This window comes from Prunus dulcis, chromosome 2 (genome assembly GCF_902201215.1).
Source record: "Prunus dulcis chromosome 2, ALMONDv2, whole genome shotgun sequence".
Lineage (NCBI taxonomy): Eukaryota > Viridiplantae > Streptophyta > Magnoliopsida > Rosales > Rosaceae > Prunus > Prunus dulcis.
The window spans coordinates 1,820,193-1,839,863 of record NC_047651.1 but is presented as its reverse complement, the minus strand read 5'-3'; the positions used below and the strand labels follow the sequence as shown (position 1 = coordinate 1,839,863).

The following is a 19,671-nucleotide window of genomic DNA, read 5'->3' as shown; positions in this document are numbered from 1 at the left end:
GGTGAGTAATGTGTACTTATTAAAATTACATTTGCTTCACAATTCAATATATCCTTTTTGGTCATTTTATATTATGGTAAATTAGTAATTCAATAAATAGTTTGATGGTGGGGTGTACTAAGTTAATTTTAGGGTTCGTTTAGCATCACTCTATTAATAATGCCATTTGCTTGCAGTCCCTCTCACAAATGGGCAAAAATAATTGGCTTATTTATTGATAAGCTTTACCGAAAATCTTAATTTGTCCTTTACGAGCATGTTTGGTAGGTTTCACTCGACTGAACTAGGTTAAATAGCACTTAAAATCATGTTTGATAAGAGAGGGACTAACTTAAATGAGACTATACAGTCCAACAGTGAAAAAAATGGCTCACTGGCTCCTCTAATATAATGAGTCTGAAATGTGGTTCACAAAATAGCACCATCACTAAATTGAACAAGCAAGCCCGACACACTGGCCTGGCTTTTCTTCCCTGACGCCACTCATCATTTTCTCTTCCCGCAACTTCTCTACCTCAACAAAATTGAGGTTGAAAAACTGAAGCTCCAAGAAGTGTATTTTCTTGATTGAAAAAACTGAAACTCCAAGATCTGATTGGACCCAACAACAAAAAGAAAATAACGTATTTTTAGAATTTCTTCCTACCCAACTCTGGAAACCCCTCTCCTCCAACTCATCGTCGTCCATTGCACTGCCCCCAACCCAGCAACATCAATGGCTCCCTCTCACATCTCTGCCCCCAACCCCAGCAACATCTATTGGTTTATTAAAAAAAAAAACCCATATATGGATTTGGTTGTTGAAGAAAGAGAGGGGAAAGAGAGAAAAATAGGGAGAGAGAAAGAAGGAGGAGGAGAGGGGGGCTTGGTTGTCGAATGAACAAGAGGGAGAGTGGGGAAGAGAGGACGGAAGGGGTAGGATTTGGGATATTTGTTTTGGTTTAAAAATATTGAAAATTAGCTTCTTTAAAAAATATAAGAATTTGATTTATTTTCTTTTTATTATTGTTTTAAATCTTTGAATTGGGTTTCTTTGCAGAACTTATTTATTTTAAAGTCAAAATTCCTAATTAAATTTAAATATTAGAAGAATTATTTTTTTGTCCGACACATCACCAAATATAGGTCTTCACTATTTTTACAATCTAGCTTCTTAGTCCGACGTATCACCAAACGTAGGTCAATACTTAATCCAGCTTAGGCCAATCCGAGTTAATCCAAGACAGTTCCAGAATTTAGTCCAGTCCATGACAGTCTGCCGTACCAAACGACCCCACATTTTTAATTGGGTCAATGTGCTCTATGTGCTTTCATTTGTGTGCCACGTTCACCCATTCGGTTAATTTTCTTAGTAAGAGACCTCCACCCCAAAAGGAAAGGGCAGGCAAAGGCATGGCAAGGTTTGAAACTATTCACTTGAATAGTGGCAGCCTTACCTTTTTTGGTTCCACCCCAAAGGGTAAAAGTAAGGGCAAGGGCAAGGGCAAACATTATTTACTTTACTTTATTTCTATTTTTTTTTTATACTTAAACCATTAATTTTGATAAGCTTTTTTGTTGCCACATGTCAATATTTATTATAAAATTCTCACCTAAAAATTCAGATAACATTTTCGGATAAAATTTTCAAATTAAATTTTCGGATAAGATTTTCGGTTGCCACGTGTCCATATTTATTATAAAATTCACATCTCACTCATCATACAATTGAAATACCTACTCACTCATCATGCAATTGAAAAACTCCCGGTACTCATAGTCCGACACAATGAAGTACGAGGACAACTCAATCATTGGCGAAGGCAATTCCATCGGATCACGACGTAGGGAAGCATTTTCCTTCGGAAGACGTAATAGTGCCATTATTTTCGACACGGAACACACAATTGGAACTGACTGTAGGCATTGTTCACTTGAGGAGCCATGTGAAATGGTTTTTCCTCTTTTTTGTTTTCCTTTAAATAATCTATTTAAAAATTAGCCCTGCTGCCGATGCCATTGCAGTTGCGCCAGAGCCAGAGCCTGCTGCCGCAGATGCACCTCCTGCCAAGGCCTGAAGGCCTTGCCTGCCTTATGTATTTTAATTATTTTTGGAATATTTATGCTTACCTTTGGTTTTGTATGAACACTTGTGGCAAGGTTACCTTGACATGAGGCAAGGTTGCTTTTATTTTCTATGATACTAGATTTGTTTTCATTTGATCACTTGTGTTGGCAAAATAATAGCATGCGATAAATAGGAATAAGCCGAAGTCAGGTGTTTCATTAGATAGATGCCGAAAGGCAAAAGGTACATAGTATGCTAGCTTGAGGACTAAGATAAGTGCCGAAGCAAGAGAAAACAAAAACCAATCTTGGACACAAAACAAAAATGTCCCACTATCATTTATAGTAGTACTTAAGGTGATCAGTGTTCCATGGATGTGGCAAAGTCTTGCGCTCGGGATCACAAAGTTGATAAATGCCGGGGCGGCAGACTTCAGTAACTTCATAAAGGCCTTCCCACGTAGGTCCCAAGGTACCATTGGTAGGGTTTTTGGTGGCCAAAGAAACCTTGCGCATTATCCAGTCGCCCAGCCTGAAGGCACGGGGTTTCACTTGAGAGTCGTAGTACTTGGCCACACGTTGTTTTGAAGGAGGCATTGCGCATGCTTGCCTGGTCACGAAGTTCTTCGATAAGGTCAAGGTTTAAGGCCAACTGTTAGTCATTGGCTTCAGCATCGTAAATAGAGGTTCGGTATGTGGGCTAGCCAATCTCCATTGGTGCCATAGCTTCGGTACCAAAGGAAAAAGAGAGAGACATTTCTCTTGTGGAAATATGGAAGGTGGTGCAATAGGACTAGAGAACCTCTGGAAGTAATTCTGGCCAGCAACCCTTGGTTTTGTCAAGTTTGGTCTTTAGAGTCTTCTTGATGATTTTGTTCACAGTTTCGACCTGGCCATTACACTAAAAGTGGGCTAGGAAGGCGAATCAAAGACGTATCTTGAGGTTTGAGCAAAATTGCTTAAATTTTGCATTGTTAAATTGTCGGCCGTTGTCTGTGATAATGGAGTGGGGGATGCCGAAGCAACATATGGTTAGACGAATGTTTCGATGCGAGCTACGGTGATGGTGACTAAGGCTTCAGCTTCAGCCCACTTGGTGAAGTAGTCTATAGCAACAACCTCGCACTTGACCTGGCCCTTGCCCTCAAGCATGGGTCTAATGAGGTCGAGTCCCCATTGGGCGAATGGCTGCGCCAAGTTGATCGCTGCGCACTGTGCTCGTGTCATGGGTGGTAGGGAACTTCAACATCAACATGTGTGTGGAAATGAAAACCTTTATTTGTGGCAAGGCATGGCGTCTGAGGATGACATTGTAGGCTGTGGGACAATCAACGACTAGGAATAGAATGGTGACCGTTGCTCGATGGGGTGTTGAACCAATAGAGATAGGGAGGTGGATGCTTCCAATAGGCTAAACAACATCGCTAGAGAAGCTCACAAGAGGTGTGATGCTTCGGTAGGGCAAGTGAGTAGGGACTTGGAGTTCGTTGAAGGCGTTGGCAAACATCACATTAATTGAACGACCCGTGTCCACCAAGATACGCCCAACGTCGAAGTTAGAAATGTCTGCATAGATAATGAGTGGGTCGTCATAGGGGAGAATGACACCACGCTCCTCCTCCTCGCTGAAGGTAATGTGGGCCCAGCTTAATTTTTGCGTATTCGGCAAGCGTCCCTACTTAGTACTGAAGATCTTGTGCGCATAGGAAGAGTAGATATAATGCTTGATGAAGTTATTGGAGGTTCCGGCTAATGTAGGACCACCACTGATGGTGGAGATCATGTTGATCTGCCGTTGATGAGGGTTAGGTTGAGGTGGGAGATTGTGCACATATTTGTGTAGTTTACCCTCACGGATGAGGTCTTCAATGATGTTGCGCAAGGCAAAGCAAAATTCGGTATCATGGCCACTGAACTAGTGGAAACGGCAGAAGACACCTGTGTTCGGCATATGCTTGTTGGTCGGTCTCCGGGGAGGAAGTTTGGGTATGATAGGTGCCTTATGAACTAGGACGTTCTCGTATGTGTTGTTGAGAGTGGTGAATACTTTGAACCTCGGCTTGGGTGTGAAGGGGGTGGGGCATGATCATTTGTCCTTGAAGGGTTGCTGTTGGAATAAAAAAAATCACAAAATATTGGAACGTGGGGGGAAGTTTGGAAAAAGGTGGGGGTCTAAACCAATGAAAACATTTGAGAGAGTTGAGTGGCTCCTATTTTTGGGGGAGTTGGTTATCCAGTTTTTAGTATAAATATTCTGCATTAAAGAGAAACAAAGGGAGAGAAAAAAAGGAGGACAGAGAGGAAGGAGAACACGACAGAAGAAGAAAACTGTTGCAGAAGGAAAATTGCAGGAGCACAAATACAAGAGGAGACATTTTCACAGGTATATGGATCCTGTCAATTAATTCTTGTTGGGTGGCAACCCTCAAATCATTTTCTTGGATGATGAATCCATATTGGGTGGCAACCCTCAAATAAAACTCTTGGATGATAAATCCATAATGGGTGGCAACCCTTAAATCATGAACAACAAATCCATGAGAGGATTCTTGTTTAACAAAGCTCTGCCGAGCAAAAGGAAATCCTTTGAAATGGAAATGGTTTGGAGGGTTAATTCAAAAAAATGTACAGAAAAAAAAAAAGCGTGAATTACCTCCTGGGATCTCTCACCACTCCTCTCCATCTCTGCTTGAGAAGGCCTTTATTTTTTTTCTCTCTGAGCAAACTACATCAAAAAAAAATGAAAAGGATGTTAGTCATGAAGAAAAGAATAGAACAACCATCATAAAGGAGAGGAAGAAAAATTCAACAAAGAAATCAAAATAAACAAAGAAGGAAGTGGCGTAGCCACTCTGTTTGAATCTGCATGCAATGGACAAAAAAAAAGGGGTTGAAGACAGCATGTTGGTTCTCTTTTGTATGGGTTTGGTGTGGCAGGTTTGGTGTTGTAAATAACACCAACATAGAAAACAACAACAAAAAAAGAAGCAGCAGCCAAGAAGAAGAAGAAAAGTCAAAACATGAAAAAAGAAGAAGGTGGCTGACGCCACTTTGTTGGAGTTGGAAGAAAAGAAAAAAAACAAGGACAAGGACCATGCTGTTGCAGAGAAAAAAAATGAGGAAAAGACAAAAAAGTCTGAAACCTCTTTGGTGTTGCGGCAGTTTCTTTTTTTTCTTTCTTCTGGCTTTCTCTTTTTTTTGTTTGCACAGGCTGTATATTATTTTCTTTAAAGACTGAACAGTAACAGTGTTTGTTTTTAATTCGAACTGATCACAAGTATTCCAGATAAAGATAGGATTGCAAGGTCTGATTTTACTTGGAAACAAACTCTGCAAAGAGTTGGATAGCTAATCGCCTGCTGGACCAAAGTTTTTTTGGGGCTCCATGCTCATGGGCTAACTATCAACAAACATCAAAAGCCCAAAATAGGATTATGGGCTGTCAGAGAATAATTATCCATTGACTCTTAGAAGCCTATATAATTAATGGGTAACCCAAATAATTACCCATTAAATTTCCTAAGGCCCAAATTCCCTATCATATGGTTAATGGATTAATTCAACAATCCTCATAGCCATATTTGGGCCCAATTGCAAATAATGTCAATTTTAGAAAAAATAGTGGGTTAATCAAAATTATTTATTGTTTTTCTTGGACATTGACAAAAAAAGAAAAATGGTACAAAACCATCCAATGTTCTCATGGGTCATCTACCCATGAAAATTCCAATGAGATTAAATTCAAATATCTCAAACACAAATTCTCAATTAATGGGCCACACTTACCCATTAATTTCAAAATTTTCCCATAGGTCACCTACCTATGAAAATCCCCAAATTATCTCAAAGATACAAATTCTAAATTATTGGGTCATATCTAATCTTCAAATCGTCTCAAAGACACCAACTCTAAATTATTGGGCCACACTTACCCATTAATTTCTAATTTTTCGAACTACGTTGGTTTGATCCCTTTAAAAGGGTACGTAGGCAATCTAGAGATTCAATCTAGATGCAACTATCCCAAACATATTTCCATATCGAATCCTTTCGAACTACGTTGGTTTGATCCCTTTAAAATGGTACGTAGGCAATCTAGAGATTCATTCTAGATGCAACCATCCCAAACATATTTCCATATCGAATCCCTGGTTTATTCAGCTAAATTCACTCAAACTCCTCAATCAAACCCATTCAAATTCTTCGTTTTGTGATGAGTCATTTATTCATCATGAATCTTTGAACTACGAGTGGCTTGATTCCCACAAAGGATACGTAGGCATCCTGAGGTTGGACTTGGGAGCAGCTGCAAAATCAAACACACACGTTCTGTTTCTTTATGATGGAATCAAAGGGTTTTCCCTTGAAGCAAGGGATTGTAATTAAGAGACTTGCGTCTCGAATGGCTCGAACCTAAAATAATAAAACCCCATTATTTAATTAGTGGTGGTGAAATTATATTAGGAAGATCACCATTTTCCTTCAACAGTTGCTTCCGCCGAACTATTGGTGGTTACCGTGTCTGCTACGCTTGCCACTGCTAAAGGTATGCTGGTAGCCATCCTTTATTTTGGGGTGTTGGGTACCCCGATTATCTGGAGCGGGAGCAGAATGCTAATGTGTGGCTAGGGTAGGTGTCGAAGCAGATGGGGGATCACCAAAAGTGCTACGTGCCGAGGAGGCTGGGCCACGTTTGGAGTTAAAGTACTTAGCCTTTGCATGGACCGCGGCCTGCTTCATTAGTTCGACGTAGGTGTTCCATGGGTTGCTGTGGGCCAAGTAGCGGAAGTTGGATTCGCAGAGACCACTCTTGAAAGCTCCGAAGGCAGCTCGATCGTCGGTATCCTGGCAACGGGAGTACTCGTGGTTGAAGCGGCCGCATACTCCCGAAGGAATTCGTCCTCACCTTGCCAAAGCATATACAAGTCATCCGCGGAGTACAAGCGATCAGTTTGGATCATAAATTGTTCAAGGAAGGTCTGCTTCAGACTGTCGAATGAGTTGATAGTGCAAGACTTCAACCGATAGAACCAGTTCAGATCAGTGCCACTGAGGGTAGAAGGGAAAAGGAGACACATCCCTTCGTCACTGAGCACCTTGCACCCGAGGGCAGACTGCAAAAAGTTGATATGGGTGAGAAGATCCTCCGTGCTAGTGTAGAATGCAATGCGGAGCGGCTGAATGTCCTTCTCCTGGTGATAATTGAGGATACGTTCAGTAAAAAGGCCAGGGTATGGCTTCTCCCAGAGGGGCTGATGGCTGCGGTGCTGCTCACTCTCAAGACGTCGAACCTTCTAGAAGAGAAGCCTCATGATCGGGTCAGCATGAGCGAGAATACCAGATGCTAAAGGCCTGGGTTGTGGGTGGGCAGAAGGTGGGCAAGCTTCCTAATCCTCGAACGCGTCGGTATGGTAGGTCTCCCAATCTTCAGGGGGATAAGGCTCCCAATCGGCCTAGTCCCCCGCACCCTACTCGACGGAAAGGTAAGTGGGCTTTGGCAAGGGGCCCAGGTGCACCAACCGTGGATCATCAAGGTCGACATGAATATGGGTAGGCTTTGGCTGAAGGTCTGAGAGACGGTCCCCGTAATCCCTGTAGATTTTGGTCGGTTCATTGGGTCAATCCTTCGGTAGGGAGATGTGAAGGAGCCGCAACTTGGTCGTCTCCGGATAAAGGTGGCCTTTGCCCTTGCCTGGCCTAAACTGAATCGGGGCACTGTGACAGGAAATCACTGGCTGGTTCAGCTAGGTATGTTCAACAGCCTGGGAAAGGTACTAATGAGCGCCTTGGGAGTGAGTCTTTTCCCAGTTACACTTCAGGGCGCGACAGTCATGCTCAAACTCTACATTCTTGGTACGAATATGTTTGTATTTCTTCGACATCTTGGCAACACTGGCGCGGAGGTGCTCCACTTCTGCCTGGAGATTGACATCTATCATCTATCAAAGGTTTCTTTCGGGAGGTATCCCTGCCGGGGGTCTGGTGCTAGGTATCGTGGCTGGCCTCGCTCGGCATAGCAGAGTGTGTGGTGAAGAAGAGGCGTCCCTAATGGGGGAAAGAACCAGCGGGCTGGTAGAGGGAAATGGGATTCAAAAGTCGATTCCCACATACGGCACCAAACTGTTGATACTCTTTCTGAGAAGGCCAACTTAGAGAAGTAGAGGATCTTCAGCAGAGAAGAGGGTGAGGACCTTCGGAGTGGGAAGAACCTGCAGAAGACAAGGAGGAAGAAGCAGTCGTCAAGCTTCAGACACCGGTGTGGTGCCTGCCGAAGGCTTTCCGATGCTTAAGTCAGCTATATGTGGTAATTTTGGCAAAGTAACAGTAAATGTAAGAAAATAGTTACCCTTTTTACTTACGTACTGTTCCCTATTTATGGGGAAGTGAAAATGGGAGTTTTGCACAAAGTTTCGATATGGCACTTTGTACAAGTTGCTGTGGTGGTGACACGTGTCCTTGAAGATTAGGTTCGCCAGTCGGGAGCTTCGGCAGGTGTCTGCCGCTTCGGAAGAATGTATTCCTTCGGCAGTTACATCAATCACTTCCTAGGAATTTGTCTGTGTGTCCTTTTGGGGTATTTCAGAAAGGGGAGAAGGCGCGTCCACCTTGGTGCTAGTCGTTTTGATGCTGGATATGCTCGGTTGATTATGGTGTAAACACAACTACCACTTTTTTAGACTCTTTCAGAGACCAAGGGGAACCAAAGAAATGGCCTGAAGAACCACACATAAGATTCAAAGTCAAACAATCTACCCAAAAACATTTAAAAAACAAAACAAAACAAAATAAAACATTGGTTGAGTTTGTAAGAGAATGTGTTTCTGTTTTTGACCCCAAAAAAAAAAAAAAAAAAACACACAGAGAATGTGCGGGTGTTCGTGTGCGTTTGTGTCCGCCTACACTTACACAGTGCAGATGAAATTGGCACTGCCAAACAATTTGAAACTAACTATTTGCTTCAGGCAACAAATACTGCAGGAATCACGGATTTTATTTTAGACTACTTTTCACCCTTTGTTATAAAATAAGCATAAATTTGATCATCATCCATCATGAATACATAACATAGTCACTCCCTGATCCCGGGCCGTTTGAAAAAGAACATAAAATGTCATTAAAATGTCTGTTTAGGGGTTTCGGGCGCACAGAACCATACGCACACACTAACACTAATGATACAGTTATTTGAAACATTGTTTTCTACCACAACAAAGGCATAAAATCCAACCTCCCAAAGGAAGTTAACGATCTCATAGGAGCAGTTAATTCTTCTGTTATATACAAAACTGGGAGCTTCTAAAATTAGATGTAGTTGTCATCTTAAACTCCAAAACCAATTCTCCATGTTCAAGTAGTCACAAGGTGAGGACCAGATCGAGGGAGCACGCATGAGTAGGTGACATACTTCACACTGTCTAAAAGCACCACAACGAAAATGCGGGAAAGTGATTTTGGTTTGATCATGCCATCCACGTCAATATCACCAGCCTCTCTAGGATCAACAAGAACAGAGACAACCATGGAAGAAGATACAGATCTATTACTCGGCAGGCTGTTGTTTGGTGGATTTCTTGTCACATTTTCTTCAGTAACATTATGATTGGATCCAGCAAGGGGAATTGCGAGACCACGGAGGATCCTCCTATTCCTTCCCCTGTTAAGCTCTGTAGTATTCTGACGGTGTTCAGAAACATTGGAAACTGAAGATGCAGGAATTATACCTCCTGAAGGGGAAGCGGCAGAGACATCAAACTGGAACACTTCAGTGCACATTCCCGAACTCAACATTGGTCCTGCAGAATATATATATATATATATGAAATCAGTAATGAAGTTTGTAACGAAATGCTTGATATGAGCAACAACAAAGGAAGGGCAATGGACAGTAAATCTACAAACCAAAATGATACAATAAAGGGCACTAGAAGCAAGCAACAGATGCAAAGTCATATATCAATGCATCCTGCAGTTTACCAATAAATCCTCCAGATTATCTTGAAAAAAAACATACAGTTCATCCTCCAACCTGTGAAACTAAGAATTTATTTATTCCATATAAATACTACTCAATACTAACCATTGACTGGAAAAATCAAAATCATTTGCAAGTTCAAAATTCCTATTATGAAAACATGTGCATCAGTGAAATATTAAAGAGAAGGAAAACCAAATAATTCGAGAGAAATATACAATCATTAAAAATGGAATTGGCTCCTCAAAACACTAATACTCACAAATTATAAAGATATACATATGTATTAATTGACGGAAGTGATGCTGGCCACAGCTTGGTTAGAAAAGAAATATTTTGGAAACCAAAGATTAAGCCCATTGGCCAAAATCTAACAATAAGGCTACATTCGTCTTAAAATGAAATGCCCATGATAGTCAGTCAATAGAAATAAATAAACATGTAAGTTAAGTGTCAATCCAAGATTTTAAGTCAAGTCTTATTAGGAGCAGTTATTTGGGTCTTAGGAAGGTACAGCTCTTACTATTCAATGAGATGTTGCTGTGCTATTTAATTTCTTTAGTTTTTAATGAGATACTCACAAGTTTTTTGGTATTTTAGTAGTCTTTGGGAGTTGTACTTGAAGCTAAACATCAAGGGCCAACTTCCACTTTATAACAATATACTTGATTATATCAACTAGCTCATAGCCTCACAAATTATTTTAATTATACTACAAACAAAGTCGATTTTACTAATTTCAAAGTTCATGTACCCATGTACCTTGCAAAAAAACCAAAAGAAAAGGTTCAATTTTTTTGGTTGAACTAAAAGGTTCATTTTACAAAGCCTCAAACCAAGTAATATTCTGTTACACGCACGATTGCACTTACTATTGACTACCTATAGAGTTCAAAGTCTGTCACCAGACTCAGCTACACAACTATTAGCCCTCGTCAGTGATAATTGCTACTTGATCTAATAAAAGATGAATGTAAATTTGTCAAGAAAGCAAACAAATCATAAATGTGTTAGGCATGCACTAAGTACAATCTAAAGTACCAGAGACACCAGACACAATATTATTACCTGCAAGACCTTCACGGAACCACTGTTGCAGTTTACCATCAGCTGCAGTTGACTTCTTATGGTCCCTCGAAACATCAGTCGAACCAGCTGTAAGAGCCTTGTGTGGTCCAGCAGAATTTCTGTATAAGGGAGAAACTCTCCCTCTGTTGCCTCCAGCTTCAGGAATAGCTAATGCTGAAACTAAATCTTTAGCCACAGCCAAACCAGTTTCCCTACTATTTTTCTTTTCAGAATGCCCATGGGATGCCATGGCTTTCTCACTGGCCAGGACCGAATGAATAATCAAGTTTCCATCAATCTTGACAAGCCTATCATTTCTTGGAACATACAAAGAAGCAACAAGTGGCTCGCCACTAGTATTGCCCAGACGAACAAATTCATCACAAACTGGTATTGGTTGTGACCCTTGTTCTTTCGGCCCACATTCCTTTTCTTTCCGCATATGACCCCTCTCATGATGAATTTTGTTAGAGATATCAAATTTCCCCCCAGATATTCCTGAACCTATATTTTCTTCAGATCCATTCAAATTACTATGAACTGTTAGAACCCTCACTCTGCTTTTATCATAGAACCTATCACTAACATAGGCAGACCCACCAGGACCTCTGTCCGTTACACCACCAAAATAAACATTCACCATAGGAACAAGTCCACCAAAAAGCAAGATAAAAAACAACAGACCCAGAAAACTAATGCTAGCAACCTTCTTAGTTTTACCCTCAGTCTTCTTAGTTTCTGACTTTTTGGACTTGGGCGCAGCCACTGGCTGCTGGGATTTTAATCGAGGAATGGGTACCAAAAGGCCCTGGGACCCTTGTGGCTTCACAACATAGGGCGAATAGGGCATCCATGGATAAGCCATTGGTGGCATGGGCGGATGAGGGTGCATCCCTGCATGTGGTGGTGGCGGGCACATGGCGCCGCTACCACTGCACAATTGCTGCTTCAAGGTGGCATTTTCGGCCATAACATATGAAATCCTAGTATTCAAATCAGCAATAGTGGAATGCATTGCCCTCACCTTATCCTCAAGCTCCTCGACATAATGCTTCTTCCTCTGCCTAGAAAGCTGAGCACTCTCTCTGTTCCTCATCAACCTGGCCTTCCTCTTCTCTTCCTCATCATTCCCATTCGCATCCACAGAAGCGTTGTTGTTGTCTGACCTCCGATATTTGGCACTTCTCGACTCCACGTTGCCTTCGTCACTCACTTTCTTCCTTTTCACAAGGCAATTTTTCGTAATTTCGTCCTCCATCTTAACCTTCTCATCATCCGCATCAGAAATGGCATTGGACGAAACAGAATTACCCGAATTTCCAGAATGCCAAGTGGAGTTAACTGCCTCCGAAATCCCAGAGCCCTGAGACGACACAGCCCCACCGGAATTTTCAGGCCCGCCGGAATTCTCAGGTCCATTGGAATTTTCAGAAGACTCGTTTGATGAGGGACAATTCAGAAACCTGGAGACATCGGAACCCCCCTTATCATCGCCGGAAATTGATATTGCAGAGCTACCCGATTCAGGAGACCCCGAATTCAACGCAGTACCACCGGGATCTAAGCCGTCGGGGATGAGGAAGTCATCGGCTTCCGATGGGAGGTAGAGGTTGTCCAAGTCGTCGAAGGTGAGCTCGAAGTCGCAATTGTCATCGGAACCGAACCCAAATCCGAGATCGGACATGAACGTATCCGACGGCACGGTGGCCATCCCGTCGTCCGATGAGAAAAACTGTGGGTCGAGAGGAGGGATCGCCAGGCCGTCCAACTCCGCATTGAATTTGAAATCGCCATGATCCAGATTAGCCGAGTTATGGTCAGCGTCTGGAGCCGAGGGCAGTGCCATGTTAGGGTTTCACAGAGGTTTCTCTGAGAATTTTCTGAGAATTTAGGGTGAGAGAGAGGTTTCTCTGAGAATTTAGAGAGAGAGAGGTATAAATGGAGAGGAAGACCAAAGAATTAAGACGTGACCTTTTTCTGTCGAAATTAAGACGTGATGAGAAAAAAGAAGAGTAACAATAATTAAGAAATAAATGAGGGGGTTTTTTAGAAGCCACACAGTGTGAATTGAGTTGCCTTTCTTGGAAAGTATATTAAATAAATAAATAAGCTTTTAATTCATGGATTTTTTTTGTTTTTTTTTTGTTTTTTTGGTTACCAATATTACAAAGATTCTTAATCCATAAAGAGAGGCCACGTGGCGAGGGAGCCTGTCTGGAAACTTCCTTTTTCTTTGGTTGACGAAGACGGGTCTTTTTCTTGCTTTGTAAAAGGCAAGTTATGGGGCGCCTCTTGACTCAAATTGTTGAGTCTTTTCAACGCAAATGGAGGAACTGGTCCATGGTTGAAGGCGAAAGAAAAGGAAAAAGTAGAGGAAATTTGTGACCCCTCTTCATAACTGAAGAGTTCTTTTGTTTTATTATTTTTATGAACTCAAGGGAAAAACTAAAACAAACAACCCAAATTACTCTTTAGTAAACCACATCACTTCGAGCAAAGGTGAGTTAAGTGTTTATAATTAACTATGATCAGTGACGGATTCAAGAATTTTTCTATCAGGGGTTAACATCTAAAAGGTTTTAAAAAGAAAAATTATATACAAAATAGACTCAAAAAAATAAAACGATAATATTATCATTCATAATTAATAAAAAAAATCACATTACAATTGTCCACGACGAGTTTTCATATTTCTGAAAACATTGCGTTGTAGTTTCTGTAATAACCCAAAACAAAATATCTAAAAATTAGGATTTATTTATTCTAGAAGAAAGACGATTTTGCCCTCGCATTATTTAATAAGGAAAAAGTTGACTTTTTGATCGACAAGGAATTTGGCAATTCTGCTTACGCCATTCCGTAGAGCACGGCGAAACGAGTCCGTAAACATGGAGTAGACCCGAATCGGAGTTGTAACGAAGAAAATACGGTCAAAATACCGCGAAGGGTAAAACGGTAATTTGGACAAAAAGTCAGATTTTTATCTCTTTCTCCCGTCTCTCTCCTCATTTCTCTCTCCTCCCGTCCCACCAAGCAGCGCGACCTCCTCCCCTTTCGATCGAGACAGCGGCCACCACAGGCCTTCTCGATCTCCGCCGTGGGTACCATCGGAACCGTCACACCCTCGCCGTTCTTCCCCGACCGGTCTCAGCCTCGGCACCGCCCGGAGTTCGCCGGAAACTGGCGAAAACCGCCGATTTCCATTCGAAATTTCAAGCTCCTCGATCTCCTTCGTTTCTCAACCGAATCGTTCGAGTAAGGTACGATTTCTCAGCTATTTTTCATACTCTAACTGATGGTTGGCTGGGTTTTGATCGATTTTACCTCTAACTCACTCAATTTTCAAATTGAAAATTGGCCGAACTTCGGCCGCCGTGATCGGCCATTTTTGGCCACTTTTTGGGGTATGTCCAAGAACAAAAGTGACTCCAAATGGGATGTTTTACCTAGGATAGGAGTTTGGAGTCTTGGTTTCAAGTTTTTCCGGCAACCCGATATCGCTTTGGACACCCAAACTGCCCGCGAGTGTGGCGGGGCGTGGGCGAGGGTAGTGAAGTGACTTTGTGTAGTTTTGTGATCCTCGTGTTGTCACGAGCGCGTAGGATTTCGAGGATCTCGATTTGGAGTCCGTTTGAGCCCCGAACGGATTTTTCATATTTTGCGATCCTTGGCTGCAGTGTCGTCGAGTCGTTGGATCGCACTCAATTTTGGATATGTCGTTCTACATGATTTCAGGATCGGGTAGGATTCGACGGACTGCGAATCGGAGTCCCGGATACTCCGAAATCGCGAACCCTGGGGCTAGGGTTTGGATTTTAAGCGATAACGCGGTTTTGGCCAATCTGACCGTCCGTTTCAGACCAAACTGGCGGAACATGGTTCTTTCTCTGTGAGGAACCTTTAGAGAATCCCAGATTGGCCATCGGAGATCGTGGACCCCACAGGGTTTCGGATCGGCCGGTCTGGCAGTTTATCGCTTAGCAAAACTTCGGGTCTTTCAAGGCCGTTATAATTGTCTGAGAAGCTAAAGTGGGCATAGGAGTGACTTGAAAATGAGTGCACGTATTTCTAGGAGCCGGGGGCAGGGTGTTTAATTTAATTCTTTTATTGAGCAGTTTTATTAATTTAATCCTTATGGGTAATCAGGCACCAGAGGCCCGACAGAACCACAGGAGGGACCTTCAAGAGGTCCAGCTAGCTCGGACCAGCAGTAAGTGGACCTTTCTTTCATAAATGATTATCTATAAACGAGTCTATATAAATGATTTTATATAAATGAGTTTATAAAATGAGTTTTTATAAATGAGTTTATCTGAATAAATTTCATATTTGATCTTGAATAAGTGTTATTGCATGTTTTTCGAGCATGAATTATAGCGTAAAATATCTTTATTTTTATGTTACTTAGTTGAGCAGCAGACTTGAGATTTTTGATACAGAAATAGCAGCTTAACTCAGATTTATCAGATTACAGAGAATTATCAGATTTTTCTAAAAGAGTTATTTTAGAACCACTATGTACCCGCCCTTTATTTGGTGATTACCCTTAGATGGACCGATGTCTACGGACATCGAGTCTGTTTACAGTTCTGTCAGTGTACTTGACTTTGCCTCACGAGTTTCGGCGACGCTCAGATAGTGAGTGCCAGGATTTGCGGCTCGGCAGACTTGGTGTCCCGAGACCTGCCAGGATTTGCGGCTCGGCTGACTCTGTGTCCCCGAGACCTGCCAGGATTGCGGATCAGGCTGACTACGGTCCCCTGTATCTTGCCAGAGCGGCTCGAGTCGACTTGGTGTCGTCGAGACCTGCCGGCGAATCAGGCTGACCATAGTCCCCTGAATCCTGCCAGTTTGCGGCTCGGTTAGACTTTGTGTCTCCGAGACCTGTCAGGGGATTTGACGGATGTTACAGGGTACAAGTAGGTGGTAGTTTAAAGGAATTTGAGTACTTTTATACAGCTATTGCTTTCAGTCATTTTATATCAGTTTCCTCAATGTTCGTGCATGTTTTATATCTCCATATAATGGTTCAGTTTTACGAATTTATATACATACATTTATATATATATATATATATATTTAGATGAATACCTTATATTAAACACAGTTGAACTTTAGCCTTACTTATCAAGTTATTTTTACCATGGGGGTTATTATGATTATAAACTGTTTTCAAGAACATTATTTTTGTCCACTCACATTTTCAAACTCATTTTTCGTCCCCAGGCTGTAGAAGTGCGCAGGCATCCACCACCGGGCCCCTCCTAGCTTCCGCGCCACCAAGAAGCGTAGAAGTTCTTGAAATCTTGTAAATTAGTAGAAAATGCTCTGATATCTAGTTTTAGTGGGAAACTTGATCTGGCGAATGCTTGGTTGTTTTATTCTGGCAGTTGGTGGAAAATTATTTGCTTGTTTAACAGGTGGAAGATTTTGGGTTTGGACAAAATACAGGGGAGACTCTGCCGAATTTTCGGCAGGAGTCTAAGGAAAAATTTTAAACGTAATTGTAGCAGGAAGGGTAAAAAGGTCATTTGTGCCCGACAGTTGCCAGGTATCGGACACGCACAGGACTTGGTTCGAATTCCAAAGTGAAATTGGGATCGGGTCCTGTCAGTTTCATTATCAATACAAGCAAACATGTCTTTCTCAATATAAACAAGTAAGCTATCACTCAACTATTGATCTCCTATTTTGTTGCGAAGTGGACCTTTCACAATATTTATAGCAAAAAATGCTCTCTCCACAAAAGTTGTTGTAATTGGTAAGTTAAGACTTACGTGAGAAGCAAATAAACATAATTAAATGCTCTATGCACCCTTTTCTCCACCATTTTTCTTGCAAGGCTACCAATCCTTTTCAATTGAGAAAAATCGTTCCTCGTACATACACATATGATGAATATAAATCCCAAGTTGATTTTCAAGTGTCAAGAAGTCTCGGGGAGTAAAATCTTGAGTATAAAATTCAGCAAAAACGAAGTATCTTTTGTTTGTCAAAAACTATGAATGAATCATCCGAACTAGAAGTAGTTGATGAAAACTTTCTCTTAAAATATCGTTCCATAACTTTCTATTCAAAAACATACACCCTCGGTTATAAAAACTGAGTGCTGCTATTTCCACCCCTCTGTCATATTTCCCCACCCACCTTATCTTTTCACCTATCATATAAATTTGAAAAAACACAATCTTATAGTTATAAATTAAAGAAAAAGGTAAAAAATAATCCACCCTAACCCCACCTCCCCAAAGCTGCCCATCGTCCCTATGGAAAACAACCATCTCTCTGTAAGGTTGCACAGAAGTGATAATTGGAATTAGATCGAAATTGGAGTGAAAGAAGAGTGCATGTAAAGGCAACCAATGGGAAGCACAATTTGGAATTGCAGTCAATTTGTGGTCTGATATCCAAGAAAGACAGTGAAGATATATACTTTGTCTAACCCACAATCAAAGAGCTATTGCCAGCAACCTTCTTCCCAAGAAAGGTACCATTTAACTAATTTCTTCAACCATTTTTGTAGATTCGTTATGGGCTTGTTATGTCACACCCCGGGATCAACTCCGCCGTAGCACGATATTGTCCGCTTTGGGCTCCTCTCTCTGCCCGTTGTCCGCTTTGGGCTCCTCTCTCTGCCCGCACGGTTTTGTTTCTGGGAGCTCACGAGCAACTTCCCAGTGGGTCACCCATCCTGGGATTGCTCTGGCCCCCAACTCGCTTAACTTCGGAGTTCCTACGACTCCGAAGCCAGTGAGCTCCCAAAAAGCCTCGTGCTAGATGGATGCGGGTGTCCACATATAAGGCACATCACCCCCTCTCCGTTGGTTGATGTGAGATCTTACAATCCACCCCCCTTAAGGGCCCGACGTCCTAGTCGGCACACTCGCACCACACGGCAGAGTGGCTCTGATACCAAATTGTCACATCCCGGGATCAACTCCGCCGTAGCACGATATTGTCCGCTTTGGCCCCCCCTCTCTGCCCACACGGTTTTGTTTCTGGGAACTCACGAGCAACTTCCCAGTGGGTCACCCATCCTGGGATTGCTCTAGCTCCCAACTCGCTTAACTTCGGAGTTTCTACGACTCCGAAGCCAGTGAGCTCCCAAAAGGCCTCGTGCTAGATGGATGCAGGTGTGCACATATAAGGCACATCACCCCCTCTCTGTTGGTTGATGTGGGATCTTGCATGTTAGATGACATGAGATGTTTGCTGGGGTAAATAGAACCCCCATATAACAAAGAAGAAGTTGAAGAAAAGCTTTGCTGGAAAAGAATTCAATCCCATTTCATCTATTTTGTACCTCGTATTTTTCAAATTCGAGGAAAACGCCATTGGTGTTGGGTAGGGGTGGGCACTCAAACCGGCAAACCGGAAATCCGAGCCGAACCACACCGAACCAAACCGGAAAAAAACCGAGTTGACTAAAAAGTCAAAAACCGGTCAAAAACCGAACCGGACCGGTTTGGACCGGATTCGGATCCGGTTCCATGTCTTCAAAAACCGAACCGGGCCGAACCTAACCGGTGAAACTAAAAAAATATATAATTTCAATATATAATTATATTTAATGCTATATTTTTAATTTCACTAAAAAAAACCTAATATTTATCCAAGTTCAATGTCAAAATATCTCTCTTTTCTCACTTTAATATTTATTAATTATATGAAATTGAATAATTTGTTAATTTTCAAGTAAAAAAATAATATTTCAGTTGAGAATTGTATTACAAAACAATTTAAAAAAATAATTTTTATAATCCGGTTCAAAACCGAACCGGAACCGGAACCGGACCGAAACCGGTTCAAACCGAACCGGACGGTTTTTGAATTTTTTAATTAAAACCGAACCGAACCAAACCGCATGAATAGTATCGGATCGGTTCTAATTTGAGGCAAAAACCGGTCCAAACCGAACCGTGCCCACCCCTAGTGTTGGGTGAAATAGAAATGACGTTGGCCTTTTGAAAATGTTTCGTTTCAAAAAGAAAGGGTAAATGGTCATTTTACAAAAAGTAAATTTGTTTTTAAAATTTTGAAATAAAGTGGGTGGGGAAATAGGACAGGTGGGTGAAAATAGTTGCAATCTAAAAATCGTTAAAAATAATGTTAACTGCTAATGTGACAAAACAAGGTTTTAATTTTAAGCTGATGTGGCACAAAAAATTAATAAATTGAAAGCACAATTCATAAAAATATTTATAAATTTAAGGCTAAAACCAAAAACCAAAATTTAAAATAATAAATAAATAAACACAGCCCCTAAACCCTAATGGTTTAAAACAAAAGCGTAAATAATAAAATAACAAAAAAACTAAAAAATTGACAAAAAAGAAAATAAAAACCCAGCTATACCCAACCCCACCCACATCGCAACCTCCTCCATGCCCCATCATCCCAAACGACACCCCCCCAACACACAGCATTCATCAGCCCAACAGACCCCCGAACCATCCCACCAACCCCCTGCTAACCCATTCTCTCCCTATCTCTTTCTCTCTCTCTCTCTCTCTCTCTCTCTCTCTCTCTCTCTCTCTCTCTTCCTCTCTTCCTCTCCTTCGTCACTCCATAGAAACCCATATCTG

At 41.7% G+C, this 19,671-nt stretch overlaps 1 protein-coding gene across 1 annotated transcript; it reads right to left on the bottom strand.

Moving 5' to 3' along the window:
• Positions 1 to 9,081: 9,081 nt before the first annotated feature.
• LOC117618588 (bZIP transcription factor 17) lies at positions 9,082 to 13,118 on the bottom strand. The gene is made up of 3 exons (XM_034348228.1): positions 13,005 to 13,118; positions 11,087 to 12,974; positions 9,082 to 9,839 (listed from the first exon to the last, which is right to left on the bottom strand). Exons 2-3 carry the CDS (start codon positions 12,930 to 12,932, stop codon positions 9,394 to 9,396), a joined length of 2,292 nt encoding a protein of 763 aa, XP_034204119.1. The 5' UTR covers positions 12,933 to 12,974; positions 13,005 to 13,118; the 3' UTR covers positions 9,082 to 9,393.
• Positions 13,119 to 19,671: the final 6,553 nt, after the last annotated feature.

Bases quoted from the DNA above. Each gene is read 5' to 3' on its own strand.
- LOC117618588 (XM_034348228.1), bottom strand. From the start codon at position 12,932: ATGGCACTGCCCTCGGCTCCAGACGCTGACCATAACTCGGCTAATCTG. The intron at 9,840-11,086 runs GTAATAATATTG...TATATTCTGCAG, and splicing joins GTTCCGTGAAGGTCTTGCAG to GACCAATGTTGAGTTCGGGA.